Consider the following 19127-nt stretch of genomic DNA (forward strand, 5'->3'; position numbering starts at 1 on the left):
TCCATCCCTTTATGACCACCATGTATCCATCCTCTGATGGCTACTTCCAGCAGGATAATGCACCATGTCACAAAGCTCCAATCATTTCAGATTGGTTTCTTAACATGACAATGAGTTCACTGTACTAAAACGGCCCCCACAGTCACCAGATCTCAACCCAATAGAGCATCTTTGGGATGTGGTGGAACGGGAGCTTCGTGCATCCCACAAATCTCCATCAACTGCAAGATGCTATCCTATTAATATGGGCCAATATTTCTAAAGAATGCTTTCAGCACCTTGTTGAATCAATGTCACGTAGAATTAAGGCAGTTCTGAAGGAGAAAGGGGTCAAACACAGTATTAGTATGGTGTTCCTAATAATCCTTTAGGTGAGTGTATATGCGCATATAAATACAAAAATAATATACACAGACACACTGTAAAAGTTAAATAAAAAAGATAAACACAAACTTTTATTCTGGATGCAATCGATTGCGATTTTGTTTGACAGCTTTAGTTTAATCCACAGAAGTCAATAATTTGAATGACAAATACCAGAAAAGAGACCCCCGTCAGAAACAACAGTTTAGATCTCTTTAATATCAAAGGGAAAAAGAGTCAGAAATCTGTCTGCATCAAAAGTCAATATTATTGAGGATCTCAGTATTCAACTCTAACATCCATCCATCCATTTTCTACCGCTTATCCGAACTACCTCGGGTCACGGGGAGCCTGCGCCTATCTCAGGAGTCATCGGGCATCAAGGCAGGATACACCCTGGATGGAGTGCCAACCCATCGCAGGGCACACACACTCACTCATTCACTCACTCACTCACACCCTACGGACAATTTTTCCAGAGATGCCAATCAACCTACCATGCATGTCTTTGGACCAGGGGAGGAAACCGGAGTACCCGGAGGAAACCCCCGAGGCACGGGGAGAACATGCAAACTCCACACACACAAGTCAGAAGCGGGAATCGAACCCCTAACCCTGGAGGTGTGAGGCGAACGTGCTAACCACTAAGCCACCGTGCCCAACTCTAACATTTCTCATCAAATTTACACAAATACAGGTTATTTTACCTCTACAATCATTCGTTTTACATCTCCACACTCTTCATGTGTCTTTATATGTTTAGTTTGTATATCACTCTATCAGTAAAATACTTGCCTGACCGCTCATAAGAAGTGAGATGTTCACTCCTCCATAAGTTTGTTAGTGAGAGCGTTGACCTGAGAGGTGACAGGTCAGTTTATCTACTCCACTCGTCTATTCTGAATTACAAATGATTTTATAGAGAAAGACATAGTCAAATGCAGGAAAAAATATATATTAAATGCCATGGATGAATATTTGATGAGTAATTCAGTATTTAGTAAAAGAAGGGAAAGTGACTAAAGATTTGGAGCCAAACTACATGGGCTGACACATGACTTAATAACGACAGCAGAATCATTCATTTGTTTACCTTTATTTTAGCAGGTAGTCATTATTGTATTTGTACTCAGAGATTGGAAGGTCTATTAGTAGAATGTGTTGACTTCAGCAATCTTTGCTGCATTAGTTGCCAGTGCATGAGGACACTTTAGAAATAAGACAAAATGCACTTTTTTTCTTTTTCCAAAGTTTGTACCTCGAGAAGTATTTCTTGATATACTTTTAGATTCTGCTCGTTAATAAATTTGTCTTTTGGTATCTACATGTTAAAGGCCCTATTAACACAGCAAAATCACCCGTGTTAAAAAAGTAAAATTAACACACACAGTGTAAATACAGTATTATCCACACTCTCAGCCTGTTGATCATATATACACTGTGAGAGTTAATTAAACTTTTTAACCCTGCTGGTTTTGCTGTTTTCTTTTAAAAATAGAAGTTCTTCAATGTGCCATCGAAGATTTTTTTTCCGTCTAAATAGTTCCATAAAGAACCTTTAACATCTGGAGAACCTTTCTGTTTCACGAAAGGTTCTGTGTGGTGAAAAAGATTTAGATTACAAAAAGGTAAGTAACGGATGGTTCTTTGAATTGAATGGTTCTTCGTGGAACCAAAAATGGTTCTTCTATGGCTTCGCTGTAAAGAACACTCTTAAATGTAAACGTGCTTCATGATGGCATAGAAAAACCTTTTTGTCTAAATGGTTCCATAATGAACCTTTAACATCTGGAGAACCTTTCTGTTGCACAAAAGGTTCTTTGTGGTGAAAAAGGTTCAGATTGTAGAAATGTAAGAAAGAGATGGCTATGACTCTATGGCTTCGCTGTGAAGAACACTCTTAAAAATTAAGGTGCTTCATGAAACCATACAAAGACCTCTTTTTGTCTAATTGGTTCCATAAAGAACCCCTAATATTCAAAGAACCTTTTTGGTTTACAAAACGTTCAAAAAGGTTCTTCAGATTACAAAAATGTAAGAAAAGGATGGTTCTTTGAAGACCCTCTGACTGAATGGTTCTTTATGGAACCAAACATGGTTCTTCTTTTGCTTCGCTGTGAAGAACACTCTTAAAAAAGACGATGCTTCATGATGCCATAGAAAAACCTTTATTGTCTAAATGGTTCTATAAATAACCTATAACATTCGAAGAACCTTTTTCTTTCCCAAATGGTCAAAAAGGTTCTTCAGATTACAAAAAGGTAAGAAAAGGATGGTTCTTTTAAGAACCTTTGACTGAATGGTTCTTTGAGGTACCAAAAAAGGTCCTTCTATGGCATCGCTGTCATAAGTTTAACCCTAGAGTAACTCTCGTACACTTATGCCCGGAGCAAAGAGACGTATAAATACCCGCTCGCCCATCGTGTCAGCCAATCATGTTTCTTCATTTATCCACTATTATTTTAACCTTCATGTTCCGAGCTGACAGATCGATCAAACGATCTCCGTCTGCGCCAATACGCACGAAAGACTGCAGAGGTCTCGTAAACTTTGATCAAACGCCTGGAGTCACGAGCACAGACGTGGAGAGATATATCTCGTCCCGCGGTTCTCCAGATATTTTCTTTTGTCTTTCGATTGGAGTGTTCTTTTTATTACTGCTGAAATATTGATACGCCGATAAAAGCGGATATTTTCTCAGTGTGTTTCTTTCGACTGAGGGACAGACTGAAATGAAGGAAGAGGAAAAGTGCAATATCGTCGGCTGCACCATTCTCTTGTTTTACGACAAATAGCTAATGAAAACCCCCACGGGGGTGATAGAAACCGGTATTTAATTAAGACTTGATCAAATATTTAACACAGCGATGATGGAGAGGGTGATTTTTACTCTGTCCACTGCTGTTTAGAAGATTTGGCTGGCTGCAGAAGATGCATTATAATAGAAATGTGAGTGAGAGAGAGTCAGTCAGGCAAAGGGAAACCAGTCCAGTCGGCGAAGCATTACAACACTGCTGCAGTGTGGCTCTCCGTGCATATCAATAACTCATCTCAGACTCTCAGCTCCGCTATAAAATTTGGCTTCAGCTTTAGCTATAAATGAGGCGTTATACACACACCGTGCTCTCTGCTGTCCCGTGACTTTTTCAAAGTATCAGTGAACCTCAACTTCGTTCTACTGCACTGCAAGGAATACTGTAAATGTTATAGCCATGTATATTCTTTTATTTTGTATTGTTGGTTAATTATTAATTCTCTGAGTATGTGTTAAGAATTTGTTCTTGAGCTTGTGTTTTTTGTTCACTATGTGATCAAATAAAAGCATCAGAGACCTAAAAAATTTACATCGACATGATGGGGCTGACGATAAACATGAAGGGTAGAACAAATCTCCAATCTAGAGGAAAATGTTGCTCTTTCACAGCTCAGGAGATTTGATGGAGTTGTCAGTTGTGTCTCTTTTAAGTCTCAACTTAGACTCAGATTTTTCTCCTAAAGGCGATGAAGAGAAATGAAGCTAATGAGACTGCAGTTGTCAAAATCCATCAAGAGTTTGGAGGTGTAAAATGAATGAATTTGGGTCAGGTTAATGAGAAATGTTTGAGATCTTCAATAATATTGACTTTTGATTGCAGACTTGACATATCTGAGCTCAGATGGTTGACATATTTTCTGAAACTCTAATGAAAGAGATTTCTGACTCTTTCTCAGGAGAAACATCTGAGACGCAAATGAGACGTAAGCAAATGTTTCCCATTCGCTCAAATTTAAATCACACTGATGTCTAGAAAAACAACTGGTTTGTCTCATGGGGATAAGAATTCTCTTGTTGTGTTTTCAGTGTTTTGCCTGTCGTGGTGCATCTATGTTGTCGATGTAGAATAATGAATGGCATCTTGTGTCCGTGCCTGCAGTGTTTGGGGCATTCAACTCCCGCCTCACATCAGACAAAAGCCCCGGCAAGCACACGTCAACTGCAGAAATTTGCTTTTAAAAAGCCGTGTCACGAAGGCCGGTGAAACGCGACGGGATGATTTGAGACGTGCTTTCACGGAATGACATGTCATGCAGGAAAGAACCAATAACTCTTCGGCGAGTCTGGAGTGAGATCTCATGGGAGGTTGGACAGAAAGAGAGACAGTCAGAGGCTGTGTGCTTCTGAATCAAAAGACAGCTGCCTTGCTCTCTCTGACGGTTCCAGTGGTTTTGTATAAAGATGTCTCATTGAGAGAAATGTTTTTTTGACAGTCTTGCAAGGCACTAGAACAGATAAGAATGAGCTGGCTGTGTAATGAAATCAAAATGTAAATGTTGTAATTAGTTTCTAAACTTGTGTTCTATTAAACAGATCCACTCGGACTCGGATGAAGGCGACGGATCTATTAAGTACACCATCTCTGGTGAGGGGGCAGGGACTATCTTCATCATCGACGAGATCACCGGCGATATCACGCCACAGAGAGACTGGACCGGGAGGAGAAAGCCTTCTACACTTTACGAGCTCAGGCGCGAGACCGGCAGACGGACGCGCCGCTCGAACCTGAGTCAGAGTTCGTCATCAAAGTCCAAGACATCAATGACAGCGAGCCCAAGTTTCTAGAAGGGCCGTATATCGGAAGTGTGGCTGAACTCTCTCCTATCGGTAAGATTGATATTCATATACTTGATTTGTTTTACGTTTGTTAGCACAAATAGAGACATCTCTGAATTTTAATCTTTACCTTTATGGAGGATCTTTTGACCAAAAATGTAGTATAATTTAGATAACTATGTGTTCAGAGGTGTATAAAGACCATACATAATGAAGAGTTGTGTTTTTATTATCTTAGAATCAGCTATTTATATCTACATACAGCACAGGTCCCCTTAATGGAGTTCACCATGTTGTTTCTATGGTAGCCTTAAACGGACAAACTTTCCTACAGAGCGTGTTTCATAAATACGTTATCTCCTGTGAGAGCAACCGAGTGCTTCGAAAGGGAGGGGTGTAGTGAGCCATTGGTTGCAATTCACAGCCTCACCATTAGATGTCGCTAAAATCTCCATATTGCTTCTTTAAGTTTCTCTCATTGCCGCCCAGGATAAACAACTATCATATTGAATTAAGAAGGAATCTTGTTTGTATTTTTTTTAGTTTCTATTTGCAATAATTATTCATCTTGATGTGTATGATACTTCAAAATCTTGAAATCAATACTGAACTTAAACAAAAAAATATTGTATATGTACCGTCATAAAGCTGTGATATTTACTGTAAAACTTTCTGTAATTTAATAACAGGTGTGCCAGTAACTTAGTGTAAATTTAATTTACAATTTTGATTTAAACATAAACTTACCTAGTTCTTATATAATCTTTCATTAAACAAGATTAAATATGTCGTGTCACTTTTCTTGTTATGTTAATGTATCGTAACTTAAGATGTTTAACATTTTTACTAGAAAACAAAGCAAGTCTCATTGCTTATTTTGAACGTCAAAAGTGTTTTCATTTTGATTAAAATAAAGTTTAACTCAAATCAAAAACAGTACTAATTTGAAAACATTAGTTATCAAATCTGCGGTAAGTTACTGGCAACTTGGTTGAAAATTACAGCAAAGTTTTACAGTATTCCTTGAAATGTGATCAAACATTTCAGCATTCAGAACCGTGGTAAATAGCAGAATACCGTGGTATTACCATCGGGTCACTTTATCGTGTTTGTAAGGGTTGTGTTTTGGTATGTTTACGTGCAAGTGTTTGGGTAAAGCGAAAACTCTTAGGTGTGTGTTTGTGAGTATAAAATAATTGTAAGTGCAGGTTACAATAATGCAATCACTGCAGGTCTACGCGACTGTGAACTTCCTGATTGAAATTAATTCCTGCTTCCTCAGCACATCTGTGCCGGAGACTCGCGGCTTATTGAGGCAGCGCAGAGAGAAATATGAATGAGAGAGAGAGCGACTTTTCCATCCCCTGCAGGGTTCTGCACCTTTCAGTCAAATTACACATTAAAGAAGTGCGCACTTCATGTTTTATACATCCAACAACAGCGGCTTTAATGAAATAACACTCCTGCTTAGTCAAGCATTTCCTCCTTGTTTTCTGCGTATCCTCGGTGTCCGCTACAGCACAGATACTAATAGTCTCATTGTTAACGCCTCGGCAAAAAGGTCACCGTGACTTGGCCAAACAAATTCAAAGCACGCCAGTGAAATATTTATGTTGGAGTTGATATTGAGATCTTCAATCATATTGACTTTTGATTTCAGCCTTGACAAATCTGAGGTCAGTTTGACACATGAGTGTTGACATCTCTTCTGAATCGAAAGACTCTCTGATTTCGGACTCTTTTTCTGAGCAGAAATGTCAGAGACGCAGATGAGACTTTCCATTTGCTCTCCATTTAATCTCATGAGATATAACTGAGATGTTAAAGCGATCTCATCTGTGATTTTTCTTTCTTTGTTTTCCGCGCATTAGGCATCATTTTGCACACAGAAAACTCAACGAGTGAACGGCTGATCTGTGTAAATGTTATGTGAAATGGGATCTGCGGCCTGATTCAGTCTCACCGCTGCGACAGAGAAAATTCAGCAGTAATATTAAAACGGGTAATCACGGACGGGCACATTCGTTTTCACTTACTGTACCTCCGTTGTCATTTTCTGTCTCTCTCCGGTGGTTTCGCTGATGCTTGTGGCCTTCAGCGCGCCCGTGAAGCCAAGTCACATTTGTTTGCGTATTATTCAGTCGGTGGAGATCTTGTGTGTCGGCTAAAGCTCCAGTGGAATGGAGCGCGGGGGTCTCATGCTCCTATTAATCGCATTAGCTTCAGACTACTAGCCAAGAAGTCAATCTTTTGTTTGTTTGTGTTTGTATGACACAACATCTACATGCAGTCAGTGAATCTGCTTATAAGAATCATATGTGGGGGTTCTTTTGTGGGAATCGTTTGCATTATTTGCAAAACAGAAAGGAATTGTTTGAGGGAATGCTCATTATTGCGATTCTTTTCATTTTCAGAAAATGTAAATGTAGGAAAAGCCCATGCGTTGATTCATTATTTGTTTGGACTCGTTCATTTATTGATCTTTTTTGCTCTTTTGGAATGTCATAACAGTGAATAAATGTTGAATTTTTATTTTGTCTGAACGACAGTATCTCTTTAAAATGCTTGCATTGAAAATGCACAATGACTGACTGTATTTACAATATTTCAGCCCTTTCAACCTTGTAAACATTTAATTCACTTTAGACGGAGAGAAGTTGATTTTTAATGGATGTAAGCTTGCAATTACTATTGTACTATTTGTACTATTATATAATTGTATTATGTTGCAATCAGTGAGATTAATATGTAAACTGTATTGTATTTAACATTTTCAAATCATGCCAATGATGTCATCCACAGTGCATGGGAAGAGTAGGTGATTTCAGTATACAGTCATTTCATATACATGATGGATAATGTGAGGAAAACAGAAGAAATTTCATTTAATTTTATTTAAATTCTATTCACAGCAGATTTGTATGGGTTAGGTTCTAGTCAATGTACCATCAGTCTCTTTAAATTATCAACAAGCATCATTGAAATAGTCTTTAAATGCCAAACAGATTTAATGGAAAACATGATCATTTTACCAACAAAAAGATCACATCCCAATAATAAAGATAGTTATTGTAGATATTTATCATTAGGTGATTGCACAACTATAAATCTGATAGACAATATAATGTTGTCACCTGCTTAATGTAATACTCATCTGAGGTTTGATTTGGTATTCTGCTTTTTAGCATTTAATCTTTTTATAAAGCCGGACTGTTGTTTGTTTTTTGTGAAACTCATTGAATAATTCAGCCAAGTGTACAGTTTGTCTCCTCTTCCCGCAAAGTAATGGTTTAAATATTTATACTTCAGGATTGCCTGCAATCTTTAAAACTTTTCAGTACATAAAAAAATAATACTGTCCTTGTTCATGTTGTGCAACAGATGTGTTAACATGACCATAGAGGAGATATGCAGAACCCCTTTAAATGATTCACTAATATTAGTTTTTCCAGTGTCAGAGAAGACATTACAGAGAGAGAGAGAGATGCTGCCAGTGTCTTATTTCAACTGGATTTGAATCTCCCAAATGTCATAATCGGCGCTTGCATGGCAGTGAAAGAAAAGTGTTAAAGTTTTAGGTTAGTTTGTGCAGAATGATTTTCGGGATCAGAGCTTAAGTGCGGTTGTCATGACAACAAGCAAGCATCTCGCATTGTAAAGGCGACGGATGCCATTTCTGGTCAAAGGTTGCTCTGTTATACAGTAGCTCAGGTTATTTAATTGAGTTCTGCTGTTGTGTTTCATTTACGCATCAACTTAGTCTCAGATGTTTCTCCTAAAATAGCTCAAGAAAATAAAACTGAATTCAATCAGAGTGTAATCGGTGAAACACATGAAGTGTCTGGAGGTGTAAAGTGAATGTAGATTGCAGGTCAAATAATCCACGATGTCGTGAACTCAATTGAAACTAAAGGAGACATTTGTGAGATATCTGACTCTTTTTTTTTATTAAATTTAATTGCTTTTACATTTTTAAACCAAGATAATTAAAAAAATATATTATCAACACGCAGCACAAATTGAGCTGTCAATCACACATCACATAAAGTGAAAGATGAGTCACACATTTTTATATTTGATGTAAAGGGATAAGTGAGCGACAGTAAAAGTTTGATTTAGCAAACATATCGCATGTAATTCATGAGTGAAGTTACATGTACATGTGTGTGACAAGAGACTCATTGTAAAGCCCAATCTCTGGTAAACTGCCTCCATTTGACAGAAGTGGCTTTGTTGGAAATGTTTGATGTACACACCGGGTTGCAAGGGCTCTTGACCACTGATGGAAAAGATACGTCAGCTCCAGCCCCATCAACCTGACTTCCAACCTGATGTTATCTGCTCTGATTGACACCGCACATCATCTAGAGACGACGTGATGTCTGCACACAGAAAACAGTAAAACATTGAGAAAACATTGGAAAATAAATAGCTCTGGTCAGTTCAGCAATCCGGTCGTGCTGAAACAAATGATATACATGTTTACCTGCCGCTTGAGGCTTTATTGCGAAATTCATCCAAAGTCAAAGTGAGAGTTCAGTCAACAATAAAAGTTCCGTCATCATTTATTCTTCTCATGTGGATGTTAGTCTGTCTATGACTCTTTCTTCGATGGAACACAAAAGAAGATATTTTGAAAAATGTCCCAGTGGTTTTGCATCCATGTATGGAAGTCAATTGGGTTCAGTGTTGTTCAGTTATCAACGTTCTTCAAAATATCTTCTATTGTGTTCTGCAGAAGAAACAGACCCATACAGGTATGAAATGACATAAGGGGGAATAAATGATAAAATCATTTTAATTTTGAGCTTTAAAAGACTTTATAACGGCCTGTGGTCATGACTATTTTCACAATATTACACACCTTCTAAAACCTTTAATTCAAGTAAACATTTCATTCATTTTAGACATAAGTTGATTGTCACTGGATGTATAAGCTCGTTATACAGAGATCAACCTTTACAATTGTATATTTGTATGATTAATTAATTGCATTATGTTGCAATCAGTGAGATTAATAGGTAATGTTTAAAATGTCATATTTTCCAAATTATTTGATGTCATGGGCAGTGGATCATGGAAACAGAAGATCAGTTCAGTTCACAGCATGTCACGTGCACAAGATGGATAATGTGAGGAATATTAGAAGATATTGCAGACGTTTCACAGTTAAAAGCATTTTATTAAAATTTTCACATTTAAAAAGGAAGCAACATGAGAAACGGGACGTTGTGATCTATTTTAAACAGACGGGCTTTAATCGTCAGAACGATTCTGCTTTTACTCGGTGTTAAATTGAATAAAAGGGGATTAATATCTAATCCTCCTTTGCATGTATTTAGTGTACTTAGATTTTGAGATTTGCTGCGGTAACTGCCAGATGATTTCAGTCTCAATCCATCTGAGCTTTAAGGCTTTTCATGCCAGAAACTTCAGCTGTTTGATGTCTGCCTAAGAAACGGTTCACGAAAAACTAGGGATGCACCCATAGGATTAATTTGGGCCGATACCGATTTTAACAAACAACTATCGGTTGTATTGGTCAATTGCATATACAGTACTACTCAATATTTGCTAATATTTCTTCATTCAATTATTTTTACTGAACATGAATTGGATTCATTTAACAGTTGAAGAGAGGCACAACTGTAAACTTTAAGTTAAGATAAAAATACAATAAGACAACATGACAATCAAGGTTATTTTTGCTATCCCATATTTCTTTTATTAAAAACATTAACTCAAATTTGACTTAAAATTCAACGTTTCTTTATTAATTTAAATAAAGTCTGTGCTGTTGCTATTTACAGTAATTCATTTGCTCAGAGAAGAACATCCAACTCATTGCCTCCATCCAGTTGATTAATAAACCAGGGACCTATGAAATCAGTTAGATTTTTTCCCAAATTACATTTTTCTGTTTTTATTTTTCTGGATTCTGTGTTTTCTTTCTTTTTTGTGGTGAACAACTATGTTAATAAGAACCAGTATCTCACATCTTGCGTTTTTTTCTTTTGGTGTTTTAAGTCTACTTACATTGAATTACTTGTTTTGTACTTTTTCAGTAGGAGTTTTGTCATGTGGTTAACTGGACCTTTATTTGACGACGGACTTTAATTTTGACGGCTTAATTTTCGTTGCATATATGAGCAATATTAATGCATGACAAAATAAGAAGAATCAATAAAACACGCTGGACTGGTGCTGTTGAAGTCCTGATATCTACCACAGTGGATAAAAACTGTCCCGTGTTAATTCTTATGGGACTTTCTTGAGTCTCCCTGTAAACAGGCCATTGAGTTTTATGACACGACATTAGCCGCCTCTTCCACGTTATGCTCTATATTCTTATTTTTTAATCTTCAGTCGTATCGTTCTTTATTTGAAAGCGGGATGGTGAAAAGCAAATCAATTGTGGAGTTGTTGAGAGAAATAACTTTTCATGTGAAAACACTTTGTCTTTTATGGGGCCACTAAACGGTGTGACGCGAGGTGATTTTGGGGCCGATGACTCCGGCAGGGTTAAACCCTGAGCGAGACGGCACGACTGCTTTAGAGTCGCAGCGCAAGTGAAACACAAATCTCCTTTACGAGCCAAGCTCTTAAACGCCTGTCAGTCTCGCGTGCTGCATGAGAGAATCTCTTCAGCTCCGGCTGATGGACACACATTCAGTTCACACTGAACCTTTAAAAGTCTCTAACCTCGGAAGTGTTGGGTGCATGAACTTATTTTTGTTATTATTTTTACAAAGAAAGAAATACAGAATTAAACATGAACATATTAGCCATAAAGAGCTGAAACCATTGTTGGCATTTGGCTTATTGTACGTAAAGTGTACGTGGATTGTTTTCTCAACCACATTTTGAAATCTTTTAGTTTGAGTATGTTTTAGTATGTCAACTTCATCGCATGTAATTTTGTACGTTTTTACGATGTGTTATATGTTATATCGAAATGTTATGCTTTCAACACGGTGGCATTTTAATTTGTTTGTTCTAATAATCGTTTTACATTTTATGTAAAGCATAAAGGTATTCATCAAAACCCTTGCTAGTGCTGATGTTTGTGTTTTTGTTTACCTGATAAATATGAGAATGCATTAAAATCTGAAACAAAATTGATACATTGATTACAATATTTCTAAAAAAACAAGTTATTTTGATTAAAAGAAAGAAAATGAACACTTATTATAATTTAAATCATATTTTATTTAAATCACCAGTTGTTATTCCGAATGATATAGCCTACTTTTAAAATTGTGGGCTTCGTATTGTATATTTATATTTTTTGCTAAGGGGACATAAGGCCGGTCACATTAAAATGCATTTTACGTTAGAGCTTTCATACACTCTCTTGTTTTTACATCTGCATTTTTCAGTGCAGACCGTGCTTGTGCTTTGAGTCTTCTCATCTAAACACTTTTCTTTGACTCCTGAAAGAAACCTAAAGAGCTTCATTCATCAGTGTTTCTCTTGAAGAGACGCCTCGCCGTCCAATGAAAGAGAGTTCATCACGAGACTTTGGACAAGATGTGAGATAAATCTCACAAACAACACTTCTCGATATGAAGTGTTTATGTGCAAATCTATTGTTTGATTTATATTTTATGTTGGCGCCAATCGCCGCCTCTGTGTGCGTGTGTGACGACAGGCGATGAGTAAACTGCCCTACACCCGCCCCACATAATCCACTTCCACCTGCCCCGTGTCGCTCCGCAAATATTAGCAGGAGGTGCGGGACGCTCCGGGTGAAGAGGGCACGCCCGCTGAACTCTGATGATGTATCTGAGATTGCTTTTTTGGTACTGTGTGCTTTCATTCTCAGAAACGTTTCTCTGGTGAGAGAGCCGATGACAACCCTGAACCATACATCACTGGCTGATAGTGTGCTGAGTCTCACACGGAGATAAGATTTTTTTTTTCTTACTTAGTATTTTTTTCTTGTTTTCTATAGCTCAAGTGCCTATTTTCTTTAATCAATATACATTTAGCAAGCAAAAAACTATATTTTTGTCATTAATTTTTATTTAAAAAAAATCTGTTTTTTATAAATGCTAATGGGGGAAGCAAAATAAACATGTTTTTCTTCCAAGTTTATTTTGCTTGGACATTTGTACTAGACAACAAGGCAAAAATACTCACAACAAAAAATATATAAAAAATATGTTTTTTAAATCAAAGACATCTCTGCGAGTATGAGCTGTAAAAATTAATAACCGTGTTACCGTTTCAGCTTATCGTATGGTGTAAAGATTTTATTTTAGACACATGCATATCACAAGGAATTATTTAATTTGTCATGCTTTATAATAAATCATTCAACACTGTTTCTTTAAAAATACAGCCTTATATATATGAACGATACATATAAAATATCTCTGATCTCATGATGGTGGATTTGGAGCATTTTCATGCAAAGCCCATATAAAGTCTTGTGTAAAAGCCTGTGGGATCACATGAAACGTAAGATTCATGTGTTTTTCTGTAACGTTTTTTTTTTTTCTCATTACATTATTTCATGGCCAAATGATCTGAGCCCTGCTATCCACCGTCATTTCCATCTGCGTTGTGTCTAATTTGTGTACTTTTATATATTTTGTATTCTTATGAGAAACGTTCAAAGACATTTAACATGTATTTTTGTTTTATTCTATTAATTTTTTGTCTCAGATTTGTTCTGCTACTTTATAAGGGAGGTAAAAATTAAGCAGACAAAAATGAATCATACATAAATGTTGCAGATATTGAATCCACGTGTCCGTATAGAATCGATGTGTTTGTCAGATTCGGGTTAGATTTGTCAGACTCTGAATCAAACCCTGGAAGCATCTTTCATCTTCTGCTGGAACAATATTTGCACTTGGCAGAATACACAGAGAACTCAAAGTATTACACTGCAGAATACTGAGTTTACATTTGATTTTCACAGCGTATCCAGTGCCGATCCTAGAAGTCTGGGGGCGTAAGCAAACTTGTGCCTTGTACAAATAATTAAAGATATAGAAATAACTGTTAACTGTAAATAATAAAAATAATAAATGAATTAACACACTTAAACGTATGAAGACTAAAAGACAAAAAAAACCTTCTTGACAAAATCAATATCTAGCTGTCAAAAACACCCAAACGCTCTGTGTTTACTAACCAAATGATTTACTAGCAAAAATAAAACAGGACAAACACAGATTACTCAAGAAAACTACGCATGCGAAAACACATCAATAATTCTCTTAATTTGATCGCACAAACTAAAAATCACATATTATTATTGGTTAACAAAATATAGTGGACAAAATACTGATTTTGTAAATCTGTACTGGATAATTTTTAAGTATTTATTTTAATGCATAATTTGGCTAATGAGACTAAATACGACGTCAAAATAGTACCATCAAACATACTTTCTTGTTCTTTTGCTTTGCGTTGTTGCTGTTTTTCCCCGCCCCAGACGGTCAGCTTTGTTTTGAAGCCATAGTCAAACGATGCATATAAGCACATCATGCGCATGTCATTACCTGGCGGTTGCCCACTGCGTGATATCCGAGTATGTAACAAAAATAAGTATCAAAAAGGAAATTTCCAAATTATTCCTGTAAAGTTACAAATAATGCTGTCTTGTTTACAATAGTGTTTTTGATTGGGTACTTAAGGGGGCCCCCGGTGATGCAGGGGCCCTACGCAACCTGTGTAGTCTGCGAATATGAAGGATCGTCTTTGAGCACATCAAATGCAGTTTGTCCCTACAAAAACCTGCGAGGATCACAGAGTTTCATATAGATGATTTTTTCGATTTCTTCATTCGATGGGGATGAATAGTTTCCAGTTTAGGGAAATCTATATCTCCAGCATCTCAAGTGCGTTTCTTTTATTCATTCCCACAAGCCGCCGTAATTCCTAAAGCAGAAACGACCTCTTAGTGAATGTGAGTCTATGCATTAATAACTGATGATAGTTTCAGTGTAAACACATTAAAGCATTTGCATTTATATAGTTTTTCACCTGTGGCGAGAGTCTGGAAGGCCGTCGGGCTGATTATCACCTGTGCAAAATTAAGATAAGCAAATAATCCCATGAACGGAAATGACTTCTCCGTTTCTGCCTGTGGGTCAGCTGGTTGTGCAAGCGAGAAACACAATCTTATATTACACATCTTACCTTTATAGCAGTGCAGACAGTTTTGAAAGTTTTCCTAAAGCAACCTAGACGTGCGTGATCTTTCAGAGAACATAAACGGGCTTTGTTTGGGAAAATGGTTGGCAGTTATTTTGTTTTACTGTCGAATAGACCGAGAGCGTTTCCAGCTAATCTTCCTCGCGGTAACTCAAGCCGTCTCAACGTCTCCATTAGACAAACTCGAAACAGCTAAGAATCATTGGAAATGGCTGCATGTTTATGAACACCCAGTGAGTTTTACCCAATTGTTTGTCGGTGAGAAAGGGCAAACGCTTTTAGTCAGATACCCATCTGGATGTTTGGCTTTGGCAAAAGTGCTAATGAATAAAGCATTGTCCTCTTGTGTTATCTCCCGCGGGAGCCGGCTTCTGTGACACCACACAAACAAGATTCTGACACTTTCTGTTAATGAACCTCATTAGCATATAGGCGCGATGTGTCCAAACGGGACGGTGACAGTCTTCGTGAGACACTGCAGGCGTGACCTTTAGCGGACACCGGCAGCTGTCACCAATTACCTGCAGACCAATGGACCCGGATGAGAGTGCTGGAGAACTGCATGGGAGTCTTCATCTCTTAAAGGGACAGCCCCAAATTTTGTCATAGTTATTTGGTTGCAAAACCATAGCAACCACAAATTGACCACGTTTTTTTTATAGTAGTTCTAACCATGATATTCCTTGTAAAACAAAGGTTACCCAGAGATACGTGTTATTGCTCAGATGTTTCACTTTCAGAGCTCACGGAGATGTGATGGAGTTCTCAGTTGTTTCTTAGTTGCATTTTAGTCTCATCTTCTTTCTTAGAGGATGGAGGTGTAAAATGAATGTAGATTGTAGGGGTCAAATTATGTGGATTTGAGTAAATTTGATGAGAATTGTTTGAGATCACATTGAGTTCTTTTGATTTGCAGACGTGACAAATCTGAGCTCAGTTTGACACATTGTTGACATCACTTCTCAAACTCTAATGATAGAGACATGTGTGATGCAGAAATATACTATCATATGTGAATTTTCTTTCTTATGGTTTGACAAATGGTGATGGAATGTTTCTGGGTGACGCTGCTCCTTTAAACTCCGTCTTTCTCTCTCATGTGTCGTCCTCTATAATTTTCCCCGCGTTTCTCCCTCAGGAATAAAGTCCATTAAGCTTCACAGGCTGTGAGCTTTGCTTAAGTTAAAACGTGTGACTAAATGTAAATATGTGCTTTGCGTTGTGAGCCGGAGGGGAGCAGCGAATAAATTGACTTAAAGAGCTAAATACACTTTAAACGTTCACAACTAGACTGTAATGGCATGAAGACAAAGGAATGGTTGTCTTCATGAACTGCAGGATAACGTTAAAGTGACGTGTGTTTTCTCCACAGGTAGTTCAGTGATGAAGGTTATGGCCTCGGATGCAGATGACCCGACGTACGGAAGCAGCGCCCGGATAGTTTACAGCGTTCTGGACGGAGAGAGATTCTTCAGTGTTGACCGTCAAACTGGTAAGAATGATGTGTGTTCTTGTCTAGTTTATTTTGAAAGACCTTCATGCGTTCATCTCTAACGCAAACTCAAACTTTTGCTCCTATAGCATACAGGATAAAAAAAACATAGTATGATTTATTTAACATACATTTAGAAAAAATTCTTGTCAAAATCTTGGGTGAATCATGATTTGTTGTGAAAACTTTATCTACTATTATTCTCCAATTTATCGGAGAGAAAACTGACACAATTGTTTTTGGTCCTCAGAAATGAAGAGAAGTTCTTATTAAGGATTAAAGCGATTATTCCTACTCAGTTTCTTCCCATGTTAGAGACCTCGGTTTTATTTTAGACTCAATTAACCAAAATTAACTCTGTTGTCAAAAACTGTTTTTATCAATTACGGACCATTTCTAAAATGAAGTCATTTTGTCGTTTCAAGACTTGGAGAAGGTGATTCATGCTGTTATTACCTCTAGATTTGATTATTGTAATTCGCTTTACATGGCTCTTCCTAAACCATCTTTAGCACGACTCCAGATGGTTCAAAATGCGGCAGCAAGGTTGTTGACCAGGTCAAAGAAATATGATCACGTCACCCCAGTTTTAGCTTAACTTCATTGGCTTCAGGTAAATTTTAGGGTTCAGTTTAAGAATTTATTTTTCATTTTTAAAACCTTTAACTGATCAGGCCCCATCTTATCTTAAGGATCTTCTTAACCCACTGACATCCGTCAGACATTTAAGATCCTCCGACAAGGCGCTCTTATCAGTCCCCCGTTCCTGTTTAAAAACTAAAGGGGATAGAGCCTTTTGGTTGCTTCCCGAAGTCTCTGGAATCAGCTGCCTCTTGTTATCCGCCTCGCACCTTCGGTTTTTGTTTTTAAATATAAACTGAAACTCACCTTTACTCCGCGACATTTTAAATCTATATATAGTTTGTTATTTATTTTCTTTTGAATTCATTCAGCAATTTGTGAATTATTGTCCTCATGTGTAATATTGTTGGTGTTTAGTTGACTTTGTGAAGCACTTTGGACAGCTGTGCTGTATTTAAATGTGCTATATAAATAAACTTTACTTACTTTCTTACTAAAACTTTAAAACAAAGATGTCAGCACCAATATTTAGGTAAACATGGTAACACAACCAGTGTTGAGTGTAACTAGTTATTCAGTAATTAGTTACTGTAATTTAATTACTTTTCCCTTGAAAAGGTAAAGTAAGGGATTACTGTAACTCTTTCTTTAATTTAATAACAGTTACTTTTGATGTAATTAAACTAAATCCATTGTGTAATACATGTGTGTGCAGTAGTGAAATTGACATCAAAGTCTAACTTTAAAATACGTGCTTAATGTATAATTCTCACCTTTGTAATACTTTGGTCAGTTAATAATACTGCTTTATGTTGTTTGTTATTTATTTATTTGAATGAATTAAAAGATGCGTGTCATGTCTATCTTTGAATCACTTAACTCTTCGAGGTAGATGAAGGATATACAAAGTCATTAATAATGAAATACTTTATAGAGAGAGTCATGTGTACAGTAATATTACTACACTATTGAATATGTCATTAGTAACTAGTAATTAGTAACTTTTTCAGAGTAACTTCCCCAAAAATTGTTTTATTGTTTTAAAAAGTTTTAAAAAGTTTCTGTCAATCTGCTGAAGATGTTTAAAAAAAATGCTAAAATAACACCTTTGAAATGTTAACAAAGACTGCCGAGAAACCCAGTTTCATGCTTGAAATGTTGAATGAAAGAACTTTTCTATTCACATTTATCTCTGTAGCACTTTCCACAGTTTTACATCATTGCTAAATTACTTTACAGCAACCGCGCTGTAGATCAAAGAGTAAAAAGAAAAATATATGCTGAATATATGAGAATATGCTGCAGAGGAATCAAGATTTGATTTGTATTTGTTACAGACACAGCTATATGTAAATCTGGCATAGAATGTGTAGATTTTTTTATTGTTATGTTTAAAAATATCCTTATATAAAAATGTTATTTATAACTGAACATGAGTGAATGAACAGTTATACAAACTTATTTAAAGAATAAGTCAGAATGTTATTTTCTTTATTATTCTCTGTTGTTTCCTCTTCTTCAGTGTTATGGTTGTGTGTAAGTAAACATGCATTTCTCTCTTCGGAGGAAACTGACAGAACTTAAACCCTCTGGGATCATCTAAGCTCTGTTCACCCGCTAACATTCCCCCGGGTCCAATCTCTAAACTTTTAATGATTTCTTCTCGTGGGCAGCGGGCGCGAGACCTGCGACCGGCAGATGATAAATGACTTCGCCTCTGCCGGGTTCGCTCCTGGACCGCGTGTCTTCAAACGCCCCGTCTTCAAAGATCTGAGAACAGCTAGATGCACTGGAATTAGATGCACTATGTGTTTTTCCTGGTGACCCCATTAATTTCTCTGAACCTCAAAATAAAAACACCATTAATCCCTGGCTGGGTGTTAGTCTTTGCCACGGGGTAAATAAAAAAGGCGAGTTTAATACTAATAT

At 37.0% G+C, this 19127-nt stretch overlaps 1 protein-coding gene across 1 annotated transcript in view; it reads left to right on the forward strand.

The window, feature by feature from the left end:
* Positions 1-19127, forward strand: part of LOC130425159 (cadherin-22-like) — a 144443-nt gene that overhangs the window by 74269 nt on the left and 51047 nt on the right. Inside the window, 3 exon segments of the mRNA XM_056751245.1 lie at positions 4712-4808; positions 4811-5005; positions 16497-16616. Coding sequence (XP_056607223.1) covers positions 4712-4808; positions 4811-5005; positions 16497-16616 — 412 coding nt within the window.

The sequence above is a fragment of the Triplophysa dalaica genome, chromosome 6, assembly GCF_015846415.1.
Source record: "Triplophysa dalaica isolate WHDGS20190420 chromosome 6, ASM1584641v1, whole genome shotgun sequence".
Lineage (NCBI taxonomy): Eukaryota > Metazoa > Chordata > Actinopteri > Cypriniformes > Nemacheilidae > Triplophysa > Triplophysa dalaica.